The 13486-nt window shown below is 30.1% G+C and overlaps 1 protein-coding gene across 1 annotated transcript in view; it reads left to right on the top strand.

The window, feature by feature from the left end:
• LOC106477600 (mucin-4-like) overlaps positions 1 to 13486 on the top strand; it is a 67077-nt gene that overhangs the window by 33078 nt on the left and 20513 nt on the right. Inside the window, exons 5-7 of the mRNA XM_013938177.2 lie at positions 2192 to 2235; positions 4065 to 4113; positions 6257 to 6561. Coding sequence (XP_013793631.1) covers positions 2192 to 2235; positions 4065 to 4113; positions 6257 to 6561 — 398 coding nt within the window. The remainder of the gene's footprint in view (positions 1 to 2191; positions 2236 to 4064; positions 4114 to 6256; positions 6562 to 13486) is intronic.

Below are 13486 nucleotides of genomic sequence, written 5' to 3'. Positions count from 1 at the left end.
GTTCAGTTAAGTGTATATATATATATATATTATTTATTATTGACTATTTTTTGTTATTAAAATCTGTGAAAAGCAAACAAAAAGGTAGAGAAGAATTACAAACCTGACATGGAGGCAGTCAGTTTGGATGTACCATAATAAGTATTTTCTTGGTTTTACCACAGGTAACTCGGACACCAACTTAAGATACTCGTAATTTGTATTATTCTTGAGAATTTCAAATTAAAAATTAGTTATCGAGATTACTTTAATCCCCAGCCTTGATTTCATATAGAATGAAATATATTATTTATTTCAACTCAAAATAAACACTAAAGAGCTATGTTGTTTTTGCAAAGGTCAGTATGAGAATTATCTTAGTTTGATGAAGTGAGCTAGATTATACCACTCAATTTATCCCTGTTTTGGTACTGATGACCTTGTCTGGATTATAGATGACAAGTGAAATGTTGCCTGTAGGAAGGGCATTCATTTTTTCTTCTTGTAATCCAAAAGTATAGGTTTATAAATATTATTAGGTAATTGTTATCCCTTCAAATTATAATGATTCATGTTTTCTTTTTCTTGTGATTTTTTCTTTTTGATATTGTTTTTATTAGTCAGCCCTTTATGATGTCACAGCTTGTAGTTTGAAAAATTACTAATGAAGCTTAACTTTGAAAATAGTTAGACCTAATAGTTGATAATGGTTAAATAAAGGAGGTTAAATTTTATTTATGTAAACATAGAGTAAATATGGATTTGAGCAGTAATTGGTGGTTTCTTGGGATATAGGCTATCTGGAGCTCTTATAGGAGTGAACAAATGATTCTAAAAATTTATGACACTTAGGAGCAAAACATATATTTGTGAACTTTTTATAGTTACTTTTGATGTTGTTTTTTGTTCCTGAAATTGTTTTCATGTCTATTTGAAAGCAATAGAAACTTTTTTTCTGTGACAAGACAACAGATAAGCTAAATCTAATGAGTACAGTAAATGATGGCAAAAATATTCCAATCACTTAGATCCTTTTTTTTATTGTATATTATTGTTAATTTTGTGAATAACACACCAAATAACACACACAAATGGAAAAAACATATTTATTGAAAATAAACCATTTTTATTTGATAAAAATTTTATCTCAATCAAGAATATTGTAAGCAAAAATCACAATACCTGTTCTGATAAAGGTAACAGTGACATTATTTTGCAGGTGTGATCCTAGGCTGCCAGTTAATCCTTGTTAATTTTTGCCATGTTTTGTACAATTTATAGCAAAATAAAGTATCAAGAGAAATGTTTTAATATACATCAATTAAGCTGAAGCTAATTGGATATAGAAAATGAAATTTTCTAATCAACAATAAAAAATTTAAATTGTAAAACAAAATAAAGTATTTTAACATTTTCCCAAGATTATATCTCACAACGAAATATTGGAAATTTCTCTGGCTAAAGAATGATAAATACTAATTAAATATACAAATTTTTCAAGCAGGAATTAAATACTATTTAGTAAGTTATATTGCATTTTGTGCAATTTGGTTAAGTATTTTCACTGTAAGGAGGATAAAATTAGGATATCAATGACACCCATGTTCCAGAAAGGATTAACAAAGCTTATTTATACAGCTTCTGGTCAATGTGTTTACAAACTAAAAATATTCAATATTAAATGCTGTGGGATATGAGAAATGAAGAAAGCAAATTGAAGTTAACAACACATCCATACACTTAAAATATTCAATTACCCACTTTTTAGATGAACACGCACATCTTCAGGTATGACTAACTTAAGCCTGTTTGAACGTAACAGTGCATACAATAATCAAAATTTAATGAACAGGAAACCCAACTCTCAGAAACCAGATGTGTTTTACAAATATTAAACATTTCTCATGCAGTTTTTATCATTTTAAAAATGGATATTGTACATGTGTATTTTACTTCCTCTGTGATATGTTGTGTACTATATCTACTTAACTGAAGTTTGTCAGCTTTTTTATAATTTTTTTGCCATCTTTACATAATAAAATATAACAAAAATTATTGATTGTTTTGATGAACTATCATAACGAAGTCATCAGAAAAGTAGGTTAGAGGTAAACATATCAAAGCAACTTTATAATGTTTTGTTTTATCACCTCCAATAACATTTTATATAATTATGAAAGAAAGTCAAACTTAAATGATTGCTGTTTAACAGGAGGCCAAAGAGTTCTTCAGAAAGTGAAGAAGAGTTTGAGAAATGTAAGTTTTAGAAGTTTAGTTGTTTTGTTCTCTCATATTTATGTTTTGTGACTATTTTGAATAACCAAAGATATTGTAATAAGGTAATAGTTTATGTTCATATTGGTAAATTACGTTTATGCGTCATTGAAATTGTAATAACTTGTATGAATCATAGGATTCCTTCAAATCTAAAGTTGCTTGTTTGTTATCTAGCTTTTTTACAAACTTGACATTGATGGTTGCTGAATAAAAGTGATCACTCATTTCAAAAATTCTAATAATCATCAACTGTATTTTAGAAATTGCAAAGACTTACATTTTTAGTATACTGAATTCTCATTGTAATAGTGTAGGAAAATTAAGAAATGCTATAATTTTAGAGTATGTAAATACACCTCATTAAAATTTTTGTCTAGATATCAAAATTGCTGAGTGAAAGAGTGTATAAGAGCTGACAGAAAAAAGCAAAGTAATACATTTCAGTCATGCCTTTGTTATGTAGTTAGACCCACCTTATATTTGCTACCTCACTCACTTGGTAAGAAGACTTTTGAGTTGGCTTCTGTGTTCCTCCTTTTTTTGACAGTAATAACTTATATACAGATCTGCTGTATTTTTTGTTTTCAGTTTCAGTTTTCACTTGGTTGTAGTGGAAAAACTGTGTGTAAAGGGGTTTGAAATCAATATCTATTATATCAGTTCTGAGTTTCGTATACCATAAGTAAGCCTTTGTTAAGAGAAATGTGACCTTGGTACATTTAGGTAATTTGAAATAGTAATTTTGTTTAGACAAATTTTTGATTTTATAACTTTATTGTTAAAACATTGCTGTGGTGTTTATCTGTCACACAGAATTTGAAAGTGCTATTGTTGATAATGTCATTTGTACAGAAACAATCAGAATATATGTGTACATTAAGAAAAGTTGATTTTCTTTTAGAATAAAATATGTTTATCTTTAAAGCTCTTTTTCAAAATGAATGGACTTACCTGCCTACACTTCTCCTTTTGTTGTAATTCTTGAAACTTTGTGACTGTTGTGCTTGCGAAACTTGCTGGTGGTTGTTCTTTGATTTATTTGTGATGGTGCATGATTAACTATAATGAAGTACCCCTCCAAATATGCTGTTTGAGTGTTCATAATAAAATATTTTAAAACAAGTATTTCTCTCAGGATTTTTTTTTTCTCAGAACAAAATAGGAACTTTAAAGTTCATGAAACATAAGAGAAATTTTTAAGAATTAAAGCATTACTTAAAATCTATAATGTTCAGAGTCTGTTTTACAATCATTACTTAGTGTTTATATTCTTGTACTAAAACTAGTAAGAGGTATCTGTTTAAATTTGTGGTAACAAATACAACTAATTCCAAGGAAATGGAATGAGGGTTAAAGTCTGCTTGAGCATATAATATGAGTTAATGTTTGAAAATGAAGATGAATATTCAAACCCTGGTGTGTCTATATTTTTCGTTAATGGTAGATTTTGTTGGAAATTATATATATTTTTTACTAAAAGATAATATAGGTGATGGATTATTTGCAGATAAATATATAGTGCTTTATAAGCCATTGCAGGAAAGGGTAATTAGTAAATTTAACATTTAATATGACTAAGTCAAATATATTTATTGACTTTTCTAATGCAATGATTTAATTGAATTCTATAAGTTTTTTATAGTAGAACGTTTATATTTTAGAATAATTGTCTCAAAAGAAAAGCTTTTTATAGAAAAGGCTTAGGATCATGATAAATGCCAGTCCTAAGTTTTTTCTTGAGGCAGTGAAAATCAATATAAGCTAAAATATTTTTGTGCTTAAGTTATTCATCATTTAAATTCAAATAGTTTTGGACCGGATGAAAACTCCAGCCAAATATTGCCCTTCATCATCAAGGTGAGTATCTTACGATTGTATAATAGTTAAATGTGTTTATGACATATGATATTTTTCAAGTTCTATATAGGTTAAAGTGAGTTATTTACAATTTTCAATGAGTATTTAAATAAATGTGAGAAAACAAAACAAAGTAGATGTTCATTTGTATTTGGAACTTAAAAACTAACATTAAAAATATAACATTCATTGCACTGAAAAATCATATATTCTAACATTAGAAACATATTGTTAGAATATTTTTTAATAACATTCTTTAAAAATAAATGGGTTGAAAATTTTTCATATTCAGTTACATCTGTGGTTCTTAACCTTTTTTGCTCCATGCCCCACCTCGACACCCTTAATATAAAAACAAATTTGGTGTTGAAAAGGTATAATAATATAATGTAAAATTTTTCGTATTGTAGCATTTTCAAATTGCCCCCCTGTGGGGCGTGTGCCCCATGTTCAGAATCACTGAGTTACATGTTTTAATTATCTATAAAGTGTTAAATGAGTGTTAGAGGGATTGAATTGTAAGAATTTACCTTTTAGGTGGATCTGAGGACTAACTTATTAACTGTTGGGAAGGCAGTACGTCAGTGTAGAAATGTCACACATTAAGGTTAACCTTAACTTGTGATACTACTGAAAAAATCAGTTAGCATCAATCTCAACTTATTGAAAGTTGACAACCTTGCAAAATTTCAGACTTTTAATGGTTAAAGTGCAACAGACACTATTAAGGACATTTTTTGAATAATAATCAATATACGGATAACAAAAATTAAGAATGATGATATATAATTAAAGTAATACATAAAAGTTGATTGTTCTTTAAAAAATGGTAAACTTGAGAGGCTGTAATTATAGAGGTATTATAAAAATTTTATAACTTGTTTTTTTTTCTTTAAATGCTGGTATATAAGACTTCTTTTATCAGAATTTCTTAAATTCTATTCACAACTTTGAAAAATTTTATAAAAACTGCAAGGAACGAAAAGTTATCGAGTAACTATATTATTTACATGTTAACAAATATAGACTTATCTTTAACGCATGGTAAGTGCTCAGTACATATTAAACACCGAATGCTGTCAAGTCATCTGGTGTTGCCTTAAAAGCTAGCTGCCTTTTGTACAAAGACACAGTTATCCAAACTAAATAATTATAACTTGTTCTTGAATTGTACATTTTAACATTAATATTTAATTAACACAATTAACCTCACTCTTTGATTTGAAAAACTGTCAAAGTAAATACTAAATATAAGGCATTAACGAGTTAATGAAATAATTTTCTTGTGACATAAACATTGCACAAACATTTCTAGTTACTTGGTGGATGTTGTTTTCCTAATTACTGTACAAAAAGTTTCTACAAAGGTTTTCTGCACTTTATCCAGCAAATAACTTACTGTAGGAAGTTTGAGGGTAGCTTAAAAATTTTATTATATCTCTGTTGCTTTAGTGTTACACTTAAATATTAGTTTTGTAGAACACATATGTCAAGCTTTTATTTTAGTCTAGATTATTAAATAGAAGCAGATAGGAAGAGTATGGGTGTGGAAAACCAAAATCTAAACAAATATATATAAAAACTCCTAGTTAATGTGCATGTGTGGTACAGTTAATGTAAATAGAGATTTTAATGCAAATTATTTTGCTTTGAAATTTGTAACTTTTTTGCAGTAAATACTTGATTTGAAAATATTTATGTTCTTACTAAAAAGTTTATTTTCAAAGGTTTGGGTTATTGTTGCATAATTAGAAACCATTAGATTCAGTAAAAGCTTGCTTATTCACATTCTTGATAAGGAATATCTCTTTTATACCTTTTTTTAGCCCATGTTAAAAGTAGTGTGAATTGTTTAACATAAGTTTTATCAAGTTTTCAATTACTAAGATGTACTTTGTGCATAGTACCATAAAAAAATTATATCGTGCATTCACTACGTAACTTTTGTTGTGTGAAGTAAATGTTTGTAAATACTTGTTCAGAAGATACTCCATGTGAAACCATTTCGAGTCAAATTAAAATTTACATTAATGGCAAACGTAAGAATGAAATTTTATTTTTAAGTAATGAAATAATAATTCTTCTTTGTTCATTATACTACTTGTTTTTTAATTACTCATGATGTACACTATTTTATTTTTAGTGATGATAATTTTATTAATGATTCAACTGAAGAAGATGAAAGCTTTGAAAAAGTGTTGCATCTTGCTTTATCTGAACGGGCTTTTGCTTCTTCCAAAGTGGGTCATGAGCTGAGACAAGAGAGTTGTGGAGGTATTTGTAAAACTGCATTGACAATTACAGGTCAGAAGAAGAATGACAAAGTTTTTAGATCCAACCCACTTGCAACATGTCCTCGAGTTGGAATAAAGAAGATAATCAAACAACGTATAGAAAGCCCTATTGTCCACGATGAAGTTTTTTGTAATCCCAAAAACATTACTCCTGGTATGACATTTCCTAGTTTCAGATTTAAAAACCATTTTTTTCCTTATTTTTGTTGCATTATGATCTGGGTTCTCTGTTTTGGTTTTCTAAATTTTCATCAATAATTTTGGTTATTATAAAAAAAAATCAAATTTGGTTTTACTTAACCTTTTAGCAATGGGTTCGTGTAATATTATGGATTGCTGCATCGAGAATTTCACTTGTGCAACAGTACATACTGTAACTGAGATTTCTTAACATATCCTCTCAGAAATTGGTAAGATTTTGTTAAAGATTATAAGTATCTTGTACACAAAGAATGACATTATTTTAATTAATCTTTTTATTAGAAATAAGTTACCTGTTTATTGTACTTGTTTGTGCTCAGACTTTGAATAGTTCGAGTGCAAGGTGATTTTCATTTTAAGTATAAAAATACTTTTCTTCATCTTATAGTTTACTTATTTCTTTTACATAACCTATAGAACCTCCTAACTTAATATCAGAAGTTTCTTCAAAGGTAGATGTTTATATTTTATTTTTCATTTTCTCTACCATATAACCAGCTAGCTATCTTCATCAATGAATAATGCAATGAAATGGATAAAATTGGGAAATAGAAAAAAAGTACCTACCTTTTAGTTTTTCTAGAATATCTTCTTTTGGTTATATTTATAATTTCAGGTCTTTTCTTTTTCACATATAGTTGATTTTTAATTTTCCTTTCTTACACTTTACCATATGTTATTCATCTTGACACAAGTTAATGGTGACTTTGGGCCATATTACAGTATCTCTGGTAGAGATGCTTAACCCTTTGGAAAAATTTTTGTGCACCTCCTAATATCATAAGCCTTGAGAACTGATGCAAAGTATGATGTATATATCAAAAATGTTTAAACCTTTCAATTATGAATTTGAAAAAATATAATACATGATTAACTAAAATATAAAAGTAAGACCTAAAGGCAATTTAACTGTATGCTATAATCGATCAAGCAACCAACAATGCTACAGGCAGTCACATGTACCCTGTGATGAAAACAATGAGCCAATTTCAAAATAATTGTTGTTGGATTACAGTGTAAAATGAGGTCTTTATAATGACTATATACATGCATATATAACATCTACTTGTAGGCTATAAAGCTCAAACAAATCTACTGAAGGTGGGCACCAGTCAGAGGTTGACAAAATTTATTACTTGTTTCAACTGCATTCATCCAGAACTTCAAAATATATGTGTCAATAGGTTAAGTAAATGCCTTATTGTCTAAATGTACATCTACAAACTGGCAGTTTATTACTGAAGATACAGAGTGCCAAAGTAGAGAATTTTCATAGCTTGTGGGTCATGTGACAATACATCTGAAGTTTCAAGTTGTTTTTTGAAGGTTTCTTTTGAAATAAAGTACTTAACTTCGATAACATAAGACCTCGAATCCCAACATATATTATAATGTTAATTTCATTCGCATACATCAATAGTAAAGGTGTTAATTATATATTGAATGTAACACTGTGTCTTATGGAGAAAAATTTTTAAAAGGGGTACCCAGTGTGAAAGGGTTAATCTTGGTCCTCCTGGCACATTAGCACTTAAAAGTGTTATTAATATTATAAACATTTGATGTATATATCCTGAAGAAGAGCTTGCTTGTTACAACTAATTGAGGCTTATAAAAGAAGTGAGTGATTGGCTGTTTAATGTAAATGTCAAGTTGTTTTAATTGTTATTACACTGGTGGCAAATAATAACAGATACCTAAATGAGCAAAGCCAGTTAATTAAAATTAATGTTTAATTAGTGAAATTAAATTGTTTTGACTTTGTTTAAAGTTTATGGTATCAGAATGCTTTTATTTGGTGAATGATTGAGGAAGAGTGACTGATAACAGTGACAAAGTAATTATTTTTTGGTATTATGGAACTATATGATTGAATAGACTATTATTAAATTGAAAGTGAGCTTCAAAGAGGGAATTTGGAGACAGTCGTGCATATATTTAGCAATAACAGAAGCATTCTTTGAGCAATGTCTGTTGTCTTGGAATTTGTTCACAATTTCTTTTATTCCTAAATTTAATAGAAAATTGTTTTTTGTAGTGAATACACACATTAGTTAATGTACACACACATCTTATTTCCTAATTTTTCAGATTTTTGCCCCACTATGGAAGTTTCTTGATAGAAATGAACATTCTGTTGCAGGATTTCTAATTATAATGTTTTTGTTGCATTTGTTTTGTTTTTATGTTATTACATTTATTTTAATTGTAAATATTTTACAAGGTTATTTTTACTATAGAAGATTTTCATCACATGTCAGTTTTGTTGTCAGAAATTCATGAAAACTGCAGAAGTTTAGGAAAGTTGTAATTGTGTCTGGCTAAGTTAGGGACATAAACTCCAAATATGGAGTATATTCTTGTGTAAAAAAATATTTAGTATAAAACTGAATGACAGTTAAGGGAAAGAAAGACATTAGAGTTAACTTTGTTGCCTCACATTTAAGATAGTATAGAAGGATTATTTAAGGTATGTCTTTGTTGAAACCCCTACTACACCTTTTTTTCCATTGACTAGGTTATTTATAAGCCACAAAGTGCTCATATTTCTTGTGTTTTAAGCTCCTGTTGTTTTCTTCTGTTAAAATCTAATTTTCTGTTTTTGTGATATGTGATTTGACTAAATGATATGTGTTGGATAGGAAAACCTGCTTTACTTCTAAATCATTCAATTACATTAATTATGCATCATTTTAGAAGATCTTGACATAGGAAGATATAGATACAGAGATTGCATTTACACAGAATTCTGCATTATATAAAAAAATTCAGTAAAATGCAAACAAATAACTGTTGTGTGTTTCTAAAATGTAGAAGTCACAAGACTATTTCAATTTCCCAGATCTTTTTAACTTAATGCAACGTGCGAAACATTCCAAGCATCTTCTTCAAAAACAAAAAGCTCCAGATGCATATATCCAAAAGACATAGGAGTTCCTTAGCAAGGAGGGAATTAACCAATACAGATGATTTGGACCTTCCTCCCCCAGTTGAGAATTTAGACAGTATTGGTACCATGATAAAAAAAATGTTATCTGAGTAGACTCTTGGTTTTCTTTTTGTTATTTCTTATTATATTTCACACATTGTAAAGTAAAGCTCAAATAACCCAAACTGTTAAATTGAAGATTATATTAACGTTATTTTAACATTATTTGACTTTTACTTAGGTTACTTGTGAACTATATGCTCAACATTGATTAATCCAAAATACTAGATTATTATAGTGGAAGTCTGAAAATTAGTTTGTATTACAGAGCTAACTTTTAAAAAGTGAACATGTATAATACTATCATTGTAAAAATAAAACATTTTAACAGCAGCTAACACGGAGAAGCTAAATAATGTTGTTAGAATAATCTGTTGATCATGAAATCGAAATCCATTACCAAACATGCTTGTCCTTTCAGCTGTGGTAGTGTTATAATGTGATGGTCAGTCCCACTGTTTGTTGGTTAGCAGTTGAAAGTGAACAACAGTGGTAGATACCCTTAGTGGCTTTGCCACAAATAAATAAAAACTTTTTAGCTTTCTTTTTATTCATTCCCTAATGATTTTTGAACTTTTGAAGATAAAATTATCAAAAGCTTCATTTTACAAAATAAGTTGACATTAATCTAATTCTTATGTTGTTTGACTTTAAATTCAGGCTGCTTGAAGAATATTCGAAACGCTAGAGCCTTACTTTGGCTAAGTATGTATTAGCCTAATAAAGTGAAATAGGATTATTTGATTTCCTTAATTGTTACAAAGCATTTGAGAAACTATATAGTTATAAATACAATACGTAAAGCTCAAATATTGTCATAGATATGCTTATGAACATGCTAAAGAATATACTGAATTGTCTGAAATAATAATAAATATCTGAAGTTGATATGATTTTTTATTACAAATATTAGGCCTATTTGAATAACATGTCTGGAAAAGGTACACAGTATTTTTGTAACAGGTGACTGATAAGTGAATAAATCTTTGATTGTTACTAAATGTTCAATAATGCACAAGCTTAATGTATAGCTTTAGAAATATCCAGTATCCCATATATCACTGCATGTGTTTGGGTGTTAGGCAGTGGGCACTTTAGGTGATGCATTGTTTAAAAAATGCAACCATAACACACATTTTTACACACATGTATCAAAATAGTTATTTTCTAAATTTTGACATTTAAACTAGTAATGTAAGTGTTATGATTCAAGTATGTGTTAACAATTTTTATTGATAATTATAAGGAATTAATTCATTCCAGATGTAATAAAAGTTTTATCTTAAACAATTTATATCTAGTCTTAAATGTTTTTGAAGCACATTTATTTAATATGTTATTTTCTTGAAGAAAATTTTGTAGATTACACAATATTTTGGAAAAGATTTGTAAGTGACAGATAATTTAAGATAAAGGATGCATTTACAAAAATTCAATGTTATATTCCCCCCAAAAAAAGCCCCCAAAATATCAATAAACATTTTACTGAATGTAATTTGTGCAAATTTAAAGTTTTGAAATAAGCATATTTCCATGTGATCCCTTTTTGGGCATTTAATATAAAACAAAAAAGATTAATTTTTGAAAAATATTTGATATAATTTTTTTGCCACTTTAAATAGACAGATCTAACAGAGCAGAAGTAACAGTAGTTGAGTAAGGTTAGTTGGAATTGTGCAATGGTGGAAACTCTTACTAGGAATCACAAAAAGGACAATGAAATATCTATCTAACTATCTAAGTACAGTCATCCCTTGTTGGATGTAGCTCTCTGTCAGACCAGTCCAGTATTCTTCACTTTCCATGCTCAGATGGGATTTTTGCCTTTCATTAACAAGCTGGCTGGGCACATTGTTAGTGGGTATTTTTATAGTGAAACCATCACTCACAGTATTTTGCTAACTGAAATAGTTACTGCCAGCCATTGATCAAAATGATTCTTCTGCCTGCCAGCTTGCTAACTCTGACTGTCGATGACGTAACTTACCAAGCACTCCAAGATAGCATCCATCAGCCTGCTGACACTGACTTCATCGTTTCCCTGGTACGAGGCCCTAACCAGGTACTGACAGTTGGAGCCAGTTGAGCCCGGAACTCATGATCTGGGCAGGGTCGTTACTCCTTGAAGAAGCACTAAGTGCTACCCACTACGCCACAGTGAAATAACTAAGTTATATTTTATAATAAATATTAAAAACACAATAATGAAAAAATACATCTTTAATTAGAGACATTTCCAATATGATTACATACCTCCAGTCACACCTATTCTCGACTTGAGTGCCATCTAGTGCACAAATTTTTGCTCGACACTAGCCATGAAATGCCCATCTAATTCCATGTGTATACTACATGGTTCAGCTGTGTTTAAGCATACAAATTAGCATGTGATAGTCCTCCACTAATAGGAGTGTGACAAACCATCCTATCGCAGCTGACTTCTTCTATGCAGTTGAACCCAATCTTCATTTCTCGATTTGGCATGACAGTGTTAATAAGACCTATTGCTTGATTTCAAACATTTTTTTTTTCAGTGCATTTTGAACACATTCAAAGTATTGTTTATAATCCATTATCAAGTTGTATTTATTTATTTCGGTCTATGCATCTCCATCGTTCTCCTCATACCACTCAGTTGCCGGACTGGGATCTAAATGTTGTTCTCCATGCTCTTTCATTTCCTCCCTTTGTAGCTCTAGCCTCATGTTCCTTATATCACTTTTCCTTGAAGACGTATTTCCTTTTCCTTTTGGCATGTGGACATTGCTGGTTGAACTTGTTCCCCATCAACATTCACCATATTTTGTATCACAAAACCCATGTCCTTTTATATCCCAATCATTCCTTCCTTCCTTCCCAAAACATCATCTGTCTGTGAAGAAGATTTCACCTTCACTCTTTTCCCTTCCTTCCATATCCCACATTCCATCTGCTCTGATCTACATCATCTCCTGTATCTGCTCTGTACTTTATGGTATTACATGTCATGCACAGAACCCTTCTGAGAATCTCGCCCCTTTTTCCTGAATCTTGCCAGTTGTTCCATGTTTCATCCCATCACATCTGTTATCTCCCAGTTTCCTTTGCTACTCATTCCCATCACCAGAAGAGAGAAAACTTCTTAGATAATTAGACCTACATTTAATGTTGACTTGGTTGGTTTTCCTGACAAAGTGCAACAGTCTCATCTTGTGCACATGCTTTATCTGAATCTTGTGTGAATAAATGGAGATTTGTTCACATACAGGACTTGATGTCTAGCCTCTTTCCAATATATCTTACCTTCTTTCACAAAAAGCTTTCTCAACTTATACTGCCCTCTATCGGCACTATGTTTTGCTTGCCACTAGCCTTGATACTCCCTCTTATCTTTGCATACTAACATGCAAATGATTATGCAGCAACTCTCCACCAATAGCAGTGTGACACTACCTTTTACATAACTAGCGCCTTCTATAATCTTGCAGCTGTTAACCAGTTCCCCTCATGTTTTGATTAACCTATCCACAAATTTTTGACTTTTGTGAATTTTTCTACTTCAGTTACTTTGTTATTTTATATTTTCATTTTGTTTTGTGGAGAGTTGTGACTTATTTATCTTCTCTCCTTTATCAATTTCATGAGTTATGCACTTGCAATTTCAGGTGGTCATGTCTACCACTGCTATTACTGCTGCAGTGGATTTACTGACCACGTCTGCCGGGTTGGAACAGCGATTATCGGTCCATGAAGTGATGGCTCTGGTCTGTTGGGAATTGACCAATTTCATGCAACAATCAGAACAAGAGCAAGGGTGGAAACACAGGAAAGGGGAGATAAAAACATAACATACCTGAATAATCAATTCCACCAAAGGGCAAAAAAGTTTGGGCAAGTCCTCTGACACAAA

Source organism: Limulus polyphemus, unplaced genomic scaffold (genome assembly GCF_000517525.1).
Source record: "Limulus polyphemus unplaced genomic scaffold, Limulus_polyphemus-2.1.2 Scaffold8, whole genome shotgun sequence".
Lineage (NCBI taxonomy): Eukaryota > Metazoa > Arthropoda > Merostomata > Xiphosura > Limulidae > Limulus > Limulus polyphemus.
The sequence above is the reverse complement of the archived record's forward strand: the minus strand, read 5'-3'. Positions and strand labels throughout refer to the sequence as shown.